Here is an 18,179-nt window from a genome sequence, read left to right on the forward strand (position 1 = left end):
TAATGACATAAAAAATACAATCAAATGAGAACATTTTTTAGGAAACTTATGGATTTTATCTTCCCAGTTTTTTTTTTTTTTAAGATTTTATTTATTTATTTGACAGGTGCCCCTCTTCCCAGTTTTTTTTTAACCTAGTTTTTTTATTTATTTATTTATTTTAAGTAGGCTCCACACCCAAAAAGGGGCTTGAACACATGACTTTGAGATCAAGACCTGAGCTAAGATCTCAAGTCAGATGTCTAGCCAACTAAGACACACAGGGGCCCCAACCCACCCTTTTATTATAAATTTTTCTAACACACAGAAAAATTAAAAGAATAATCCGATGAGCACTGATATTCTTACCACTTAGACCAGTAACTACTAAGATTGTTGCTACATTTGCCATATTTGCATATATTATAGATGGATCTATCTCTCTATCTGTATGTGGATATGGACCTGCATTTGAAAGTAAACTGAAGGTATCCTAAAACTTTACCCCCTGACCATTTCACTAAACATCTCCTTAAATTGAAGAATTTTCTCCAAGTAACTCCAATATCATCATCACTTAAGAGAATTAACAAGAATTACCTAACACTACTTAATTTCTAGTAAATAGCAACTTGATGAATGAACCACTGCCCGGACCATTTTTCAGGGCTTATTCAATAGTCAGCAATCTATTAGCAATGTAAAATCAGTTTTATCTTTTCCCTGAGAGAGAGTCAAAGTATCTGATTTTTTATTTATTTTTTAAAAATTTATTATTATCATCTTTTTAAAATTTGAGTATAGTTAATACCAAATGCCTCATTATTGAACTCGTGGCATAATTACACACTTTCTACATGACTGAGCTGATGCAATGAAATATTTGGGAATGATTACTGTCAGATTCCATCCAGTTTAGGAAACATGCTGCAAGAGGCAAGAGAGAAAACTGCGTCCACTACCACGCTCAGTGGGTGGGGTGGGGAGAGGTGAGAGAAGCATGGAGAAGGAAAGCACTGCTAGGTCCAGAAAGAGAACCACAAAACTGGTAAGCCCAGAGAGGACTTTTCTTTTTTCTTTTCTTTTTTTTTTTATTAATTTATTTATTTTTATTTATTTTCAGCATAACAGTATTCATTATTTTTGCACCACACCCAGTGCTCCATGCAATCCATGCCCTCTATAATACCCACCACCTGGTACCCCAACCTCCCACAACCCCCTCCCCCCCGCTACTTCAAACCCCTCAGATCATTTATCAGAGTCCATAGTCTCTCATGGTTCACCTCCCCTTCCAATTTCCCCCAACTCCCTTCTCCTCTCTAACTCCCCATGTCCCACAGAGGACTTTTCCGATGAGGGAAAGGAAACCAGTATGTCCCAAGCTTCTACTTACTCTGTGCTAGCCTCGTGCTAACCACTTCCCGGAAGAGATCCCCTTCACCCCCCCACAGCAGCTCCAGAGGTACATACTGACGCCTCGTTTACAGATAAAGAAATCGAGGATCTGAAAATGAGGTACTCCTCCATCACACCACATATCCGGATTATATTCTACGGGCCAGAGACTGGGCTACTCTGGACCTAGTGAAAAGCTAGCAGAGATCTTGGGATTCACATCAAGAAAGCCTCAATCCAGTGCTCTAAAATGAAAACTACAAACCAAAACAGAACCTATGGATTCTGAAACTGGTTTGCTTTACAAAATGAATTGAACAGTCCTGTTTGGGGGTGCCTGGGTGGCTCAGTCCTTAAGCATCTGTCTTTGGCTCAGGTCATGTGGGATCCAGCCCTCCACTGGGCTCCCTGCTCAGCCAGAAGCCTGCTTCTCCTTCTCCCACTCCCCCTGCTTGTGTTCCTTCTCTCACTGTGTCTCTCTCTCTCAAATAAATAAATAAAATCTTAAAACAAACAAACAAAACCAGCCCTGGTTGTAAATTCAGCCCTGTATTAATTAGCTGGAGATGAAAAGACTGGAAGCACAGGATGCCAACCCTAATGCAGTAGCAACTGCATGTGGAGAATAAGGCTACAGAAGACAGCCAACGCGTGCAGTTAAGATGAAAGAGGCAGGAGTTCAGAAGCAGGGAAAAAGCAGGCAAGGGACTCCACCGTCTTCCCTCAAAAAAGAATAATATTCCAAACTGTTTTCAGCCCTGTGGATCACTGTGTGTTTGGCAAGCAGAACTGCCCTCTGTCCTCATTGGAGGAGAAAGATTTTTATATGCTTAAAATCTTCTGCCACAGCAAACCTGTGGGGGCTGGGGGCCGGGGTGGTGGTGGTGGTGGCGATCAAGAAGAGCCAAGAGCAATAGGACCGGCAGCCTGTGAGCGCCCCCCAGCGGAAGACTTGTGCTAGTGAGCCATCTGGGCACCGTCCCCACCACTACCCACGTGCACAAGGGCATAGGTAACACAGAAGAAAATAAAAGCAAACTTCTACACATATATAAAAGATGGAAGACAGAAAAAAAAAAAAAAACAGTTTCAACAAGTGGAAGCCCAACTTAGAGAGTGCAAATGCTGTGTGCTTCTGAAATACCTTTGCTTCTTAAAAAGAAAAAAAAGTCAGAGTTCTCTTTTAGGGGATGACAAAAACATTCTAAAATGAAATAAAAGTGATGCTTGCACCACTCTGTGAATACACTAAAAAACATTGAATTATACTGCATGTTTTGGGGGGTGAATTCACAGTTCGTGAATTATATTTTAATAAAATTGTTTGAAAAAACAGTAAAAACTGTTATTTGAAAACAACTCAAAATTTTTTTCTTCTTCAACTTGCAGGCAAGGCCACAGAGATCAATATTTGCATGTCCAGTGACAGCTGTGGCAAAATCGTGAAGCAATAAAAGGTTATCTTGGTGCCCTCTGGACTTTCCTCATACACAGAGCTCAGCTGCACACCATTGCATATGGTAAGAAAAGCTCGTTTGGAGGTCCTTAAGGTCAGAAAGCCCTCACTTAGCAGTAGGTCTCATTCTTCAGTGTAGGTCACAAGCAGCCAGGACCCTTGGAAACACTCATTCCAGAGTGTAGGAAATCAGTTTGTCTAGAGTTGGGTGTGAGCATAGATGTATTTTCCTAAGATTTCCCAGCTGATCCTAATATGCAGCCAGGACCGGAGACGACTGGTTTGCAGAGATCTGTGGGCTCGGTGACAGGAAGCAGAGGCTCTGCTCTTCAAACCACCCCACTGAGTTGGCATCCACAGGGAGATTCCCCTGGTCAGGCAGGCTAGGGCAGCTCTGGGGCTCCTAGGTAAACTCTTGATTGCTCAAGAAAGGAGCACGGTGCCCTGTGTTCACACCAGCATTTCCTGACTAATTCTGAGCCTTGCCCTGTTTATGGCACATTGTATCTTCCTATCTGCTCATTAGTCTCGATTTTCTTAGTTTCTTAAGCAAACAAATCAAAACTTTATTTTATACTCTCTTGCTTACTGATTCCTTCATAAATGTATATTTTGTCTTCCCAACCAGAGGGCAAGCTATTTTCTTATTTTTCTGGCCCTGTGGTAGGGGAGTGACAAATACTTCTTGACTGGGATGGATGGTCTCGGGCTTGGGAGACAGAGACAGGAGACTGGAGGTGGTGAGAGGGTAGCCTTTCCCCTTCCTTTTTGCCTCTGGAAGGCTCTGTAGAAATGTCTTCTGCAGGAAGGGCTAGCTGCAGTTGGGAGTTTCCACAGGGAGATCCAGCTCTCTGCTAGTCCTTTCGGCACAGAAATGATAGCCGCTTCCTGAAATTTCTAATCTCTGGGTTGCCTCACCCTCCCCAGTTGGCTTCCCATCCTCTTGTTACCTGGGTAACCGATTCCCTGCATTCCATTCTCTGACAAACTCAGATGGGACGGAAAAAGTTTGGCTGTGAAAGGCTATGTGACCTTGGGCAAATAATTTAACCTTTCTGTTTTCTACTTGTAAAATGAAGCTAATAGTACATCGCCCAGGGGCTGACATATTTCTGAAAGGAGCTGATGTTAATGAGGAGCCTGGCCCATTGCCTAGTTCGTTTTAAGAATACAATAAAAGTTATTCCACTCCCTTGTTTTTCTCTGGCATCAACAAGATTGTGCTGAATTATGAAACAGTAAAATGAATAAGAAATGTAAGCAAAGGTTTAAAGGTTTCATTTTCTAAGACTATAAATGTTAGAGCAGAGAATTTAGTTTCTTATTTTTTCTAGGTACAAAGCAACCAGGTTCATCTGATAAATTTGAGTTTAGTACTTTGTCTCTTACGGTTGTGTATTATATTGTCTCCCGATTCGTATTACATTTAAGGAAACAAAGTGCACAGCGAATAAAGAATTCCTTTTCCAAACAATCCATCCAAACTGGTCACAGGCATGACCCTTAAATGTGCAATTCCCCATTTTTAAAATACTTCAGGGACACGCCTGGGGGGTTCAGTAGATTAAGTCTCCAATTGTTGATTTGAACTCAGGTTGTATCTCATGATATCAGGGTCTTGAGAGCCAGCCCTGCGTGGGGCTCCAGGATGGATGTGGAACGTGCTTAAGATTCTCTCTCTCCCTCTCCCTCTGCCCTTCTGCCCCCATCGCCCAACCTCCTTCTGCACTCAGGCTAGCTCTTGTGCACGCTCTTTGTAAAAAAAAATTTAGAAAATAACATAACACAAAATTAAATACTTTGGAACACAGAGGTGTGTGTGTATGTGCGTGTGCACGCCCGTGCGTGCGTGCGTGTGTGTGCGCGCACGTGAGCGCGTGCGTGCTGGTATTTTGGTGGGGCTGGGAGTTAAATAAGAAGAAGAAGAAGTAATATTGTGTGGCACAATACTATCACGCGGATAATTATTAAAGATGATGGGTATATGAAGAGTTCATTATATTAACCTCTCTTCTGTGATAAAAAGTTTTGAAAAAGTTAGAAGCCTCTTATCTCAAGCATATGTATCTCCCTAGAGTCACCTAAAGGCAGTATCTTAGCCATTTCTCTTGGCTTTCACACTAAAAACTCTTAACTCATAGAGAAGAATAGAGCTGATTTATTTTTAAAAAGTGGGTGAGTAGCTACCATGTGCTAAGAAATGTATGGAGAATAATTACTCAAGAATATAAGTAATAAGTAAATATAAGAATATATAAGAATATAAGAAATAAGTAAAAGGTCTGGCCTGTTAATACATGGTATCTTTCTGCTCCTCTAAAAACATTTGTTATCAAATTCTAAAATTATAGGATAATTTTCTGGGATTCTCATATAAGGATTAACTGCATGGCCATAATTCTGAAATCCCAATGTTTCTCCTAAACCCTATGTATGCTTTTTCCTACCACTTGAACATTCTCATGGATAAGTCAAGATGACACTGTTAAGGGCATGCTCCTTTTGTCCAGTTTTCAGAGGTAGCATCGATTGCTTCTTTTCCAAGTTCAGCTTCTGGGATTTACCTGGATTAAGACTTCTTGAATTTTCTCTAAGTAAGAGATGCCATGAGAATTTCAACAGTTACTTTGTTGCTTTTGGAGTAATCATTAGGATGCCCTTGTGATTTTTATTTATGAGAAATGCACAGTTGCTATGCCCATGGAATTTTTTTTTTTTTTTAAAGATTTTATTTATTTATTTGAAAGAGAGAGAGAGAGATCACAAGCAGGCAGAGAGGCAGGCATAGAGAGGAGGAAGCAGGCTCACTGCCGAGCAGAGAGCCCGATGCGGGGCTCGATCCCAGGACCCTGAAATCATGACCCCTCAAAGGCAGAGGCCCAACCCACAGAGCCACCCAGGCGCCCCTCCATGGAACTCTTTACAGAACCTGACACATAACAGGTGAACAATAATTACCTGTGACCATACTTGGCCTTTATCAAACCATTTTTGTGTTCTGTAAGTTCTCAGCAGTCAAAATGAATTCCATGCTTTTTTAAGGAGACTCTAACCATAGATCCCTTTCTCCCTGGGATAAATGCCGCCTCCAAATGAGAAGGCAACTTACATAAATAGTGTTCATTGGGTGGAGTTATTTCACATTTTTCTTAACTGAAAGACACCTGATACACTTTTATTTTTACAATAGAATATGAAAAAAAATAAAAATAAAAAGCAGGGCGCTTGGGTGGCTCTAGCAATAAGGCCTCTGCCTTCGCCTCGGGTCATGGTCCCAGGTTCCTGGGATCAAGCCCCACATGGGGTTCCCTACTCAGCGGGGAGCCTGCTTCTCCCTCTGCCTGCTGCTTTCTCTCTCTCTCTCTCTGACAAATAAATAAAATCTTAAAAAAAAAAAAAGACTATGAGAAAAAAAGCAACACAGATACTTGAACACAGTGCTATTTATTGAAGCAGATATATGTAAGCCAAATGGAGATTTATTTTTAATGGCCTAAGAGTTTTCGTTTTGCATGATACGTGGAGTTCCAGAGATAGATGGTGGTGATGGTTGCAGTTCAGCTGGAGGAGCACGCTACTCTCCATCTCGGGGCTCTGGGTTCGAATGCCACATTGCGTGTATTTAAGATTATTTGAACAAATGACACTTAAAAAAATGTGAATGTACTTAATTCCACTTAACACTTACAAACAGTTAAGGTGGAAAAATTTATGCTGTGTATATTTTACCACCATGAAATTTAAACAAACGAATAAAACAAAAAAATCTCAAGAAAAAGAATAGAATAAAGAAGGGCTGCTCAGGGGCGCCTGGGTGGCTCAGTGGGTTAAGCCTCTGCCTTCGGCTCAGGTCATGATCCCAGGGTCCTGGGATCGAGCCCCACATCGAGCTCTTTGCTCAGCAGGGAGCCTGTTTCCTCCCCTCTCTCTCTGCCTGCCTCTCTGCCTACTTGTGATCTCTGTCTGTCAAATAAAATAAATAAAATCTTAAAAAAAAAAAAAAAAAAGAAGGGCTGCTGAGAGAAGGCTTGTATTATACCCAACAACCTGCTCAGAACTAAACGCCTACCTACCCACCTTAGAATCTCAAGAGGCCACCCATGTTTCCACCCCAGCAAGCTACATCACTGTTATAAAAAGTGCTTGTAGAATATAATTTACTTTCTGGGAAGTGCCAAAACTGATAAGATAACATCCTCAGATGATACTCTCAATTTAAAAGTCTTATCTGCAATGGGAAGCAAACCAGTTTCGAAACAGCAACCAAAAGGGCAAAGTTGTGTCTGACCTCTATTCTGCCAGACTCTCTCAAGCCTGTGCACTTTGTTCAGAGTCTGTTATTTGCATTTCTTACTCCTAAAAGTCACTGCAACCAAGTGGTTTGTCCTGCCATGGAAGGCTTCTGACATTCTTCCCGAACTGGCCACGATGATGGGGCCTCCCAAATGACTGTGCTCCTTGATCATGCCACCCCTGGGCTCATGGCTCTAATTAGACCAAGAAACATCTTTAATTAACATGGCCTAATCAAGTCTACTTATGACTCAGGAATGTGATTCCTGATGTCAACCACTGACTCTCCTTCACACTTCATCATTATTATAGTGCTCATCGGAATTTTTTCAGATCTAGCTTTTTTAAGTTATTCTGTTGGTTTCTTTTTCTACAGCCACATAATTCTTTGGAAGATGAGATAAATGATATTGATGGTATTCAGTGTGAAAATACACACTGAAATGTGTTTCACTGACTGGCTGTATAGGCAGCACTTCCTTAAACAAACATCATAAATACATCTTTTAATATTTTATCTTATTCTGCCTAGATTTTTAAAGTTAGGTCATTCACAATCTTTTTCAGTATTTAAAGAATCTTAACAAAGATATTTTAATTATAGGATTTACCAGATACTTTAATTATAGGATATACCAGAAGGATATACCAATAATTAATATATATTAATGTATATATTAATATATACCTATATAGAATATATATACATACACATATATGATACATATGATTAAAATACGTATATAAATCATATACTTATATAGTACATAATTATTATATAATAGTATATAATGTATGTAAATAGCACTATGTAATTATATTATAGAGTATATAATAATATATATCATATTAATATCATATATTAATAATATCATATTATTGCATATTATAATTTATATTATATATATGTGAAATACGGTGTTGTAAATTGGCTCCGTGGACCTTTAGAGGATTTATGGGTGAGCTTTTGTGCATTTGTGTGTGTATTTTGCTAAGGGAGAATGGTCAGTAGCTTTCATTTAATTCTCAAAATGGTCTTTGATCACCCCCTCATAACTATCAAACAAAAATGATTAGGAAGCCATGTCTAGAGCTATATTGTCCAATACTATAGCCCTTAGCCATTCATGCCTTTTGAGTACTTGAAATGTAGCAAGTATGAATTACTATAAGTATAAAATAAACACTGGATTTTGAAAAACTAATATAAAAAGAAGATCTAAAATATATCAATGGTCTGTACTTTGATTATATGCTGAAATAATGTTTGGAATATAGCAGGTTAAATAATGTGTATTATTAGCACTAATTTCACCTGTATTTGCTTTTGTTAATGTGGCTACTAGGAAATTTTAAAGTATGTATGTGACTCTCACAACATTTCTTCCAGATGGCACTGGTTTGGGAAGAATCAAAGCTCATCACAGACAGTTTGCTGATTCTAAGAGGAAAAAAATTTTATAGTAGTTCCCAAATTGAATTATGAGAGATTTTAGCAAAATGACAGACTACACCTAAACATAACAGGGTTAGGGGTGCCTGGGTGGCTCGGTCAGTCATAACCTGCCTTTGGGTCAGGTTATGATTTCAGGGTGCTGGGACTGAGCCTGCACAGGGCTCCCTTCTCAGCAGGGTGTCTGCTTCTCCCTCTTCCTCTACCCCTCCCCCACCACTCACGCGCTCTCTCTCACATAAATAAAATCTATTTATTTATTTATCTATTTATTTATTTGACAGAGAGAGATCACAAGTAGGCAGAGAGGCAAGCAGAGAGAGAGAGAGAGAGAGGAGGAAGCAGGCTCCCCGCTGAGCAGATAGCCCGATGTGGGACTCGATCCCAAGACCCTGAGATCATGACCTGAGCCGAAGGCAGCGGCTTAACCCACTGAGCCACCTAGGGGCCCAAACTCTTTTAAAAATTTTAAAAAAAAATAACAGGCTTAAAGGCAGTGATTTAAACTACTTCAAACATTCCAACATAATTTCCTTTAGAGAATCATAAATTTGAAAAGCCTGATGTTAACTATGAAATACTGCCATCCATCTCTGCAGATAATTCATATGGTGCTTTTGATAAGAACCTTAGGACAATAATGACTCAAAGCAAACTTTTGCTTTCAGTACATAAATAAGACGCTACATTTTAAAAGCCCAGGAAATGTAATGAGAAACAATTACAATGAAATATCTAAAGGGAAACCGAAATTTCCAATCATTAGAAGTTATATGGGTATGGTACTTTGATTCATGAATCTTATCAGTCCTCACAAACCCTTATGTGGTGCCTATTATCACCCCCATTTACAGATGTGAAAACAGGTTCAGAAAGGTTGACTCATTCCCCTTTGAGAAAAAGAACTACCGTCTTATTCTCTGCTGTGTACACAGTTTACTGATTCCAATATAAGGTTTCTCTCTAAAGAGTGTCTGGATCACAATAACCTTGCTTTTCCTAATACCACAAGCTGAGAAAGAGGTGTACTTAAACGAAGTTTTTGAAATTCTCACATCAATCAATGGGAAATAATTATTTTGATGTTCACCCATCAACACACCTTCTGCGTATTTTTTGTGGAATAAAGTACAGAACAGATCTTGCTCTCTCTGTCTCATTCTCAACAAAGGTCTTGATCTCAGTTGCTTCTGCTCCTCGGACTTTGGGTTTTCTCCTTGCCACCCCTCGGGGCTGCCTCTCCTCCTTCATGTTGGAAAACGCATGTCCGAGAACATCTCCTCTAAAAGTTTCGAGCTTTACTTACAAGTTAAAAACTCTACATCTATGCTCTCTGCGAGCTGAGTTCATCCAGGAATCCGCATCCAGGGGCGGAATTCCTCCAGCAACAATTCCTGCCCCATTCAACTGGTGAGCCCAGCAGAGAGCCTCCTGCATCGGCTCCTATCGATTCGCACGCCCGGGCGCGCGCCTGCATACCACAGTAGGGTGAGTCTCGGCCTCTCCCAGAGCCTAACCTCCAGTCCAGAGAGGAGGTCGCACCTGGTCCCCACCCCTTCCCAGCCAAAACCCGGACAATACTTCTTCATCCTCACTCCCGGAAAGGCAAGGGGTTCAAACACATTCCCTTCCCGTTCCTGCCCAAGCACGACCGCTCCTATTTACCGTCTTGTACCACCAGCTTGCGAATGCCATGGCGACAACCGGTTTGTTCTGAGCCGCGCGGCGGAGGGCGCGGCGAGGACGCGGGGTGCGGAGTAGCAGGCACGGGGCTATCACTGCGCCTGCCTTGGAGCGGGCGGGCTCTGAGCTCTGCAAGCCCTGAAGCCGTCGGAGGCAGGGCACCTGGGCGGTGTCTGAAGCAGGCCCCGCCCCCGTCGGCTGACCCCGCCCCCGCCCGATTTGGCTCGAGGTCAGTTAGGGAAGCTGTTTTATTGCTCCAGGCAGCCACGCCCTGCAGCTTGGGCTTTATTTTACACCCAAGAGAGGGGTCCGTGGTCCAGTTAAACTACCCCACCCACTCTGGGGGGTCCCGCATGAACTTCCCCCCCCTTGCACCCCTGTCCTTATTTCACCCACCTCTCACCACCTAACTTTTCCCGACGCGGGCTACCCCCTGTGGAGCTCGGGCCACGCCCAGCTCACTTGGCCGCGGTGGGGAAAACCCGGCCACCTCCAGCCACCTGCCCTGCGTGGGGCACCGAGCCCCGCGCCCTTCCCCGGCCCGGGCGGGGACGCACGGGGCGGGAGGCCAGGCAGGCTACGGCCGGAGGAGGTGGTTCACGGCTCCGGGGCAGGGGGTCCTCCCAGCGTTCCGCCCTGCGGCTCCGGGAGGAGCGACACTCACCTCCTGGGTATGGCGGGCCGCTGCAGCGCGCCGGGGCCGCGGGGAGGCAGCGGGCTTCTGGCCCGGCTGAGACATCGCAAGGCCGCTGCAAACGGTGCCTCCGGGAGGGCGCTGCGGACACTAGAAGGGACGCCCGGGCGGGGCGCTCTGGGAGGGAGGGAAGCAGCGGAGGGGCAGGAGGGCGCGCCCGTGAGGCAGCTTTTCCGACCCAGCCCCGAGCCCGCGCGGGGGCTCCCCCTTGCCTGGCCGGGTCCTCCCCTTCCTGCCCGCTGCTGGCTGCTGTCCCCGCTGTAGCGGTCCGGGGCTCCCGGGGCTAAAACTTAACACCCTCGGCCCCGTTGTCTTCACGCAGAGGTCCTTCCCGCCTCCCCGGACTCCGCGGCTACCCGTGGTCGCGGGGAGGAGGGGCTGGAGGTCTCAGGGTCCCTCCTTCCACTTGCCAGGACAGAACGTTCAGTTGTGCAACGGGAAAGCGGGACCAGGGCGTGGCCGGGCTACGCCTCGACCCTTCTCCTTAAAACATCTCCAGAATTAAACACCTTTTCTGCCGTCTGCCTGGTTTAGTTTGGAGGAGAATTTACCAACCCAAATCTGGCCCAAGCCTGGACCGACTAGATAAGGAAGAGGATCACAGAAACAAATTGGTCTGTGCATGGGGTTTGTGTGTGTGTTTGTGTAGGTGTGTACGCTCGCCTGTGTATGTTTTATGTCATCTCACTTTGGGGTTTTTTTTGGGGGGGGGGGTAGTGATTTTGAAAGTTTAAAACGTCTTATGGGTAGGAAGCCTTAGGCTCCAACTCAAACGGAAGAACAGTCCCCAATTTAAACCCTTATAGCCTTTCTGGAGCCTGGTCGGTTTTGTTTCCGAGGCCAAAGTGTTTTTAGTCTTTGACTCATCTTAAACAGCACTTCCTGGTTTGGACTTGGAAGTGAACTACAACAGGCCTGTGTAGAAAATGTTCATCTGCTGAGACGGTCGGCCTCCAGTTTTGCGGGTTTGTGATCAGACCTGCCTGGAAAAGCCTGTTTCCCTGGGATAGGATTGACACTTTGGACCTGGGGGTGACCGCTCTCTGTAGTGCTGTGTTTTAGACAGTTGGAGAGAGAAAAAGGCAGATTGTAGGAAAAGATTTGTCATGCTATATACTGAGCTTGGCGGGATGAATTCTTGTTTCTCTCTCCCCTCTCATTTTTTGATTGTGACTTCCTTTACTGGCTAGCTGCATCCTTGAGGGAAGTTACCAGCAAGGTGGGATTTAAATGCATTTCCTCTTAAAAGGCTTTAAGTATTATATATGTAACTAGTATTTCCAACAAACAGACTACAGTGTGAGAATTTATGCAGAAAAATGAAATAATTTAGATAAAGAGTCTGTTATTGTCCACTCAAGAAAAATCGGTTGGTGGTGTGAATTACATTCATAATTGGGGAAAATATGTCATAAGCCTGAAAAAATGACGTTATGATTGCGACCAAACACCTACAGTAATTTAAACACGCACACAAGCTGCAGGGACCAGAGGATAGGCAGCTCCATCTCTAGGCCAAGGAACCAGAAACTTTTCCTTACTTCAGAGCCTATAGGCCCTAGGTTCAGGTTTTAGAACCCTGACTCCTTTATTCTAAGTCTGAAAGAAGAATGATTTGTTGATGAAAATTTTAGGTGTTTTCTAATGGAGTATTTAAAATTGAACTTAAACCAGTCAGTTTTATGACCGTTTGGGTGACAATGAAAGATGGTTAGGTATTAATAAGTACACATGTGTTTTGGGACTTTGGGGTTGTCTGGGTTTGGGTGTTTTTAGGAAGGGAGAGGAGGCTTGAGTGGGCAGGCTGGCTGGTGGGATATGGACAGAAGTAGAAAGGGTGGGGCTGTTCAGGAAATGCAAAAGAGCCTACGGGTGTGGCTGTAGCTGCTGGTCCAAGTTTAGGAGTAATCAATCCATTTGCCCATTTACTGTTTACTAAGAGCTACCGTGCTAGGTGATATAATTGATATCAAAATCTGTAAGAGATCATGACATTAGCCTTCAGGCTTTGCTGAAGGGTTGGAAGTCACTTAAGCAGAACAATTATGGGCTGAACTATGCGTTGATGACTATGAGTCAAGAAGAATTACAAATAAGTTGAAGAAGAGGGTGGTGTTTTCACTTTCTCTTGAGGTCAGTGAGGCATTTGAACTTTGATACCACGACCAGCAGTTGAGCATCTTAGGGAAGATCATTTGAAATATATATGGCAATTTTTACTATATTTTTATTTGCACACATTTTTTTTTAAAGATTTTATTTATTTATTTGACAGAGAGAGATCACAAGTAGGCAGAGAGGCAGGCAGAGAGAGAGAGAGGAGGAAGCAGGCTCCCTGCTGAGCAGAGAGCCCGATGCGGGACTCGATCCCAGGACCCTGAGATCATGACCTGAGCCGAAGGCAGCGGCTTAACCCACTGAGCCACCCAGGCGCCCCTATTTGCACACATTTTAAGTACTTTATTCTTTTATTTACTCAGTAACAGGATGACTGCAGTGTGTCAAGCTCCATGGAGGTGCTGGGGACCTCACAATTTAGGAAGAAAGACAGACAAATTCCCCATCACATGATCATGGGATAAGGGTAAGGGCTGGCCGAGGTATGCCTAGAGCGCTATAGGATCTTGAGGGACTTCTCACTCTGACCATGGGGTGGGCTCTCTGGGGAGGAGGAGAGCTCCAGGGCTCCTTCCTCCCCTCATGCTTGACTTGATGGAGTTGAAACCTCTCTTGGGTATCCTCCACTTCGTACCTTCTCTTCATCTCCGCTAATGCTGTAGCTGTGCAGGACCTCATCACTTCTCATCAGGAAACATGTAAAACGAGAAAAAGAAAGACAGGATGGAGTCTCGAGAAAAAACCAGTGGGAAACTGAGAAGGAGCTACAGTGGGGCAGAAGGAAGCTAGTAAAGACATAGGTACCAGAGGCCAAGGGGTGGAGGAGCTTCTGAAATTTTGTGCCCCCCACATTCAAATATTAGAATCCTAGCACCCAGTGTGGTGGTATCAGGAGGTGGGGGCATTGGAAGGTGATTAATTCATGAGGGTGGGGCTCTCAGGGAGATCAGTGCCCTTAGAAAAGTTGCCCCAGGAGAGCTCCCTCGCCCCTTCTGCCATGTGAGAATACGAGCAGAAGTCTGCAGCTGGGAAGAGAGCCCTCGCTGAATGATACTGGCACCCTGCTCACAGACTTCCAGCCTCCAGAACTGCTAGAAAAATATTTCCGTTGTCTAAGCTCCCCAGCCTGTGGTTTTTGGTTACAGCAGCCTGAGTGGACTAAGTAAGACACCTTGCTTTTCAGGCTCGCGCGGGTGGCCGGTGGGGTAGCAGGCAGGAGAAAGAATGGAGATGGAAAGATGGAGGGACAGAGGAGAAAGAGAGGAAAGAGACCAAACAGCAGATGAAGTATTTTTTAGTTTTCACGGTTACCAAACAAGAACTTCAGTCGCCCACATACCTCTAACTAGGCCCGCAGGGTTTACTTCTCATCCTTTACTGTCTCATGCCTGCTGATAGTGAACCACTTGCAAAATACCTTCAGGCCCTGTTCTTCAGCAGGACGGAACTTCCTGTTTCTTGTCCACGTGGACCAAAGAGGAGTGGGATCATATCCCCTTTTCAGGGATTTATTCAGGAGGACTCATAGGATCAACCCGTGTGGGAGGGAAAGAAGGATGGGTCAAGGGAGAAGTCGAATGGGATGCAGAGCCAGTAGAGGCCCCCCATAACCCTGAAGGGAATGACCATGACAGGGTGCCCTTTGGAGCAGGTGGAGGCTGGGGAGAGAGGGCTGAGGCCTTAGGAGCCTGCATCACTAGTCCATGGGTATGGCTGAAGGGAGCATGGCTTGGGGGAGAGAGCTGCGTCCCTTAAGCTGGGGCAACCCCCAAAGGGGGCTGAGAGATGAGGACTGTCTCCTGGTGGCACTCCTAGGAGCTGGAATGAGGACTCTTACTCCTGACAGGAATTCAGGTAGCTCATCACATCCATGACAATCCTCGGTGCGATATAACACCAGAAAACTTTGCAGGTAGGATGGAGGGGCGAATTAATATTACTAAAGTATGCTGTCAGGTTGCTCTCTAACTAAACATCAGGCCTGAAAATACTATCCATTTAATTAGATTTCTCCCCGTTTTATCACGACTTGGGCTTTCCAGAAGCATCACTGAAGAACAATTTGTTTCATACAGTGGCCATGCTGTTAACACTGGCAATCAAGATACATAGAAACAACAGTTTTAAATTTTGATCGCAAAGAATGATTAGAAATGAAGGCAAAACACTTTTTTAAAATTTTCTAATTTTGTCTAGTGCTTTTAAAGCAAAACGAAAAAAAAAATTGATGTATAGGTCTAGCAGTAAACAAGGAAGTAGGTGGAAATCACCCCTATTTGCTAGAAAGCTATAAGCCTTTTTATAAGCTGGAAGTCTTTTGCTTTCCTTACTAATTTCCTGTAAGTTTGTGGCTGTCCATGGGTGCATGAAGAGAGCTCAATTCTGAGTCAGTGTATTCCTACGGCCAACAACTAACTAGTGCTATCTGAATCATCTCTCTTGCTTGTTTACGTCCAACAGGATGAAGTTCAGATCCCTTACTACGTCCCCCCAGGACCTGCAGGATTTGTCCTGGACAGCCCTTAATGCCTTATGCCTTCGTGTACTTGTGCTCCAGCCCTGCCCTCCTGCTTTCAGATCCTGGAACGTTCTGGGCTCTTCCCCTTTCTGCCTTTGCTCATCCCACCGCCTGGAATTCTCTTCCCTTTCCTTTCCCAAAGGGCTAACTTTCCACAGCATTGCATTTTATTGCAATTGTCTGTTGTCCATATAAAGTCCAAGATACTCATGGTCTAATCCTAAATGCAGTTTATATTTAAAGAAACATGAGTCTGGTATCCCAAAAGTAACTAAAAACATTTCGATATTTATAGGGCAGTCCTCATACTGCAATTGAAAATGCAAATGCCCGAGTGGGCACACAATGAGAACGCTCAGCAAAACATTTAGAAGTACTTTCTCTTTTTATCTACTTCCATTATCTCCCCCATGCTCTAAAAGTTCTTCTATAAACTCCCCGAAAAACAATCAGAAGATGTTATCTTGTCTTATTTCTTTTTCTCATCTCCTTCTGCAATTATGTCATTCTTCCTGGAGGGTCCTGAGGGGAAATCGTTGTGCATACTAACACATTCTTTGGTCCCTGTCAGACTGTTGATCTGCACCCACTGCTAGACTCTGATGAAAGGATCATTTGGTCTTATTCACAGAACTTGAGGCTGTGCATGGCATACAATATGTCCTCAATAAACATTTATGGGTGCATAAGAAGAACACACTGTTTGTTTCTTTCTAGGCTAAACGTCCTTCTTCAAAAGATGAAAGACATAGACTGGGGAATTTAGAAGGACACTTGTAATTGAAATGGTCTCTGGTTATGTAGGATTAGAAGGTCAGGAGAACTATGTAAACACGCCAGGGTACTAATTCTACTGAATGGCTTTCACAGCTGATAGTGACAGTAAATAAATAAAAACATATAGTAGGGGCACCTGGGTGGCCCAGTGGATTAAAGCCTCTGCCTTCAGCTGAGGTCATGATCCCAGGGTCCTGGGATCAAACCCGAATCCGGCTCTCTGCTCAGCAGGGATCCTGCTTCCCCCTCTGCCTGTCTCTCTGCCTACTTGTGAACTCTGTCAAATAAAAAAATAAAATCTTAAAAAATATATATATATAGTAATTACTATGTATTAGAACAACTATGTATTAGAAACTTTTTACTGTTTTTTTTTTTTTTAAGATTTTATTCTTTTATTTGATGGACAAACAAGGGGAGCATGAGAGGGAGAAGCAGGCTTCCCGCTGAGCAGGAAGCCTGATGCGGGGCTCGATCCCAGGACCCTGGGATCATGACCTCAGCGGAAGGCAGACGCTTAACACCTGAGCCACCCAACTGCCCCAGAAACTTTTAAGTTTTTAAAGACTTTGAATATATTTGCATACATTTGTTCGTTTCACCCTCATGAAGTAGGAAACATTATTTTCCTCCTGTTATAGGAGAGGAAACTAAGGCCCAGAGAGGTTGAACAATTTATCCTGGGTTACACAGCTGCTAAGTGACAGTGTTAACATTCAAATCAGGTGGTTTAGTGCTTCTAACCACTTCCCCGTATTTATTCTTTGTTATATACAAAACAAAATTTGTCATAGAATTTGGAGTGGAATGTTTGCATATGGGTGAGATATATGATGCCATGGAGTGGGGGATTGAGATTATATTTTTACATGAGTGATTTAATATCTGGAGTGGTAAAAGTGAATCTAAGATACTTCAGCTATCTGTTCTTCAGAGTGTACCTGGAGAATATAAAAATAATTCTAGTCAGTTATAAAATGTTATATTTTATTCATTTATATGATATGTCAGAATATGCAAATCTGTACAGACAGAAACTTGGGGTGCCTGGGTGGCTCAGTAAGTTAAGCGTCTGCCTTTGGCTCAGGTCATGATCCCAGGGTCCTGGGATCATGCCCCACATTAGGCTCCCTGCTCCACAGGCAACCTGCTTTTCCTTCTCCCCTGCTTGTGTGTGCTCTGAAATCTTTAAAAAGACAAAGGCAGTGTGAAGAATCCATAGATAGCATTTTAGTATTATGAAAAAATAAAAAAGATATATATTTTATGAACTTCCGGGGTGCCTGGGTGGCTCAGTGGGTTAAAGCCTCTGCCTTCTGCTGAGGTCATGGACTCAGGGTCCTGGGATCGTGCCCCACATCAGGCTGTCGGTCAGTGGGGAGCCTGCTTCCCGCCCCCCCACGCCCCTGCTGCCTCTCTGCCTACTTGTAATCTCAGTCAAATAAATAAATCAATCTTTAAAAAATATATTATTTTATGAACTTTCTATATAACCACATATGTATTTGTTCTGCTGGCTATTTCTGGAATGATACACAAAAAATTACAAGTAGTGGTTGCCTTTGGGGAGGAACTAGGGAGAACTAGGGATGTGGAGAGAAGAGTTACCTTTCACTTCTGTCTTTTTTTATTATTCTACTCAATTTTTTTAAACACATACAAAGTCCTTTTTGTTCAATGCAGTTCTAGATAATAAATATATATTAGGTGCATGTATAACTTACAGATTAAACCGTATCACTTAAATTTCTACAATTTATTTATTTTTGCGAAAGAGAGAGCGGGAGAGCGAGTGCACAAATTGGGGGAG

The 18,179-nt window shown here is 43.5% G+C and overlaps 1 protein-coding gene and 1 long non-coding RNA gene across 34 annotated transcripts in view; one reads left to right on the forward strand and one right to left on the reverse strand.

The window, feature by feature from the left end:
- Nucleotides 1–11,394, reverse strand: part of CAST (calpastatin) — a 113,721-nt gene extending 102,327 nt beyond the window's left edge. For 13 of the 33 annotated variants that reach the window (XM_082723897.1, XM_082723896.1, XM_082723894.1 and 10 more), the window contains exon 1: nt 10,927–11,326. In XM_082723897.1, the coding sequence (XP_082580023.1) occupies nt 10,927–11,001 (75 nt within the window). In that variant the 5' untranslated portion in view covers nt 11,002–11,326. Of the gene's footprint in view, nt 1–10,244; nt 10,407–10,926 lie in introns of those variants that run through there. The other 20 variants (XM_082723887.1, XM_082723902.1, XM_082723901.1 and 17 more) reach the window with 9 other exon arrangements.
- A 6-nt stretch (nt 11,395–11,400) lies between these two features.
- LOC309861212 overlaps nt 11,401–18,179 on the forward strand; it is a 40,889-nt gene continuing 34,110 nt past the window's right edge. Inside the window, exon 1 of the long non-coding RNA XR_014309817.1 lies at nt 11,401–11,570. This is a non-coding gene — a long non-coding RNA (uncharacterized lncRNA). The remainder of the gene's footprint in view (nt 11,571–18,179) is intronic.

The sequence above is a fragment of the Mustela nivalis genome (genome assembly GCF_964662115.1).
Source record: "Mustela nivalis genome assembly, chromosome: 3".
Taxonomy (NCBI): domain Eukaryota; kingdom Metazoa; phylum Chordata; class Mammalia; order Carnivora; family Mustelidae; genus Mustela; species Mustela nivalis.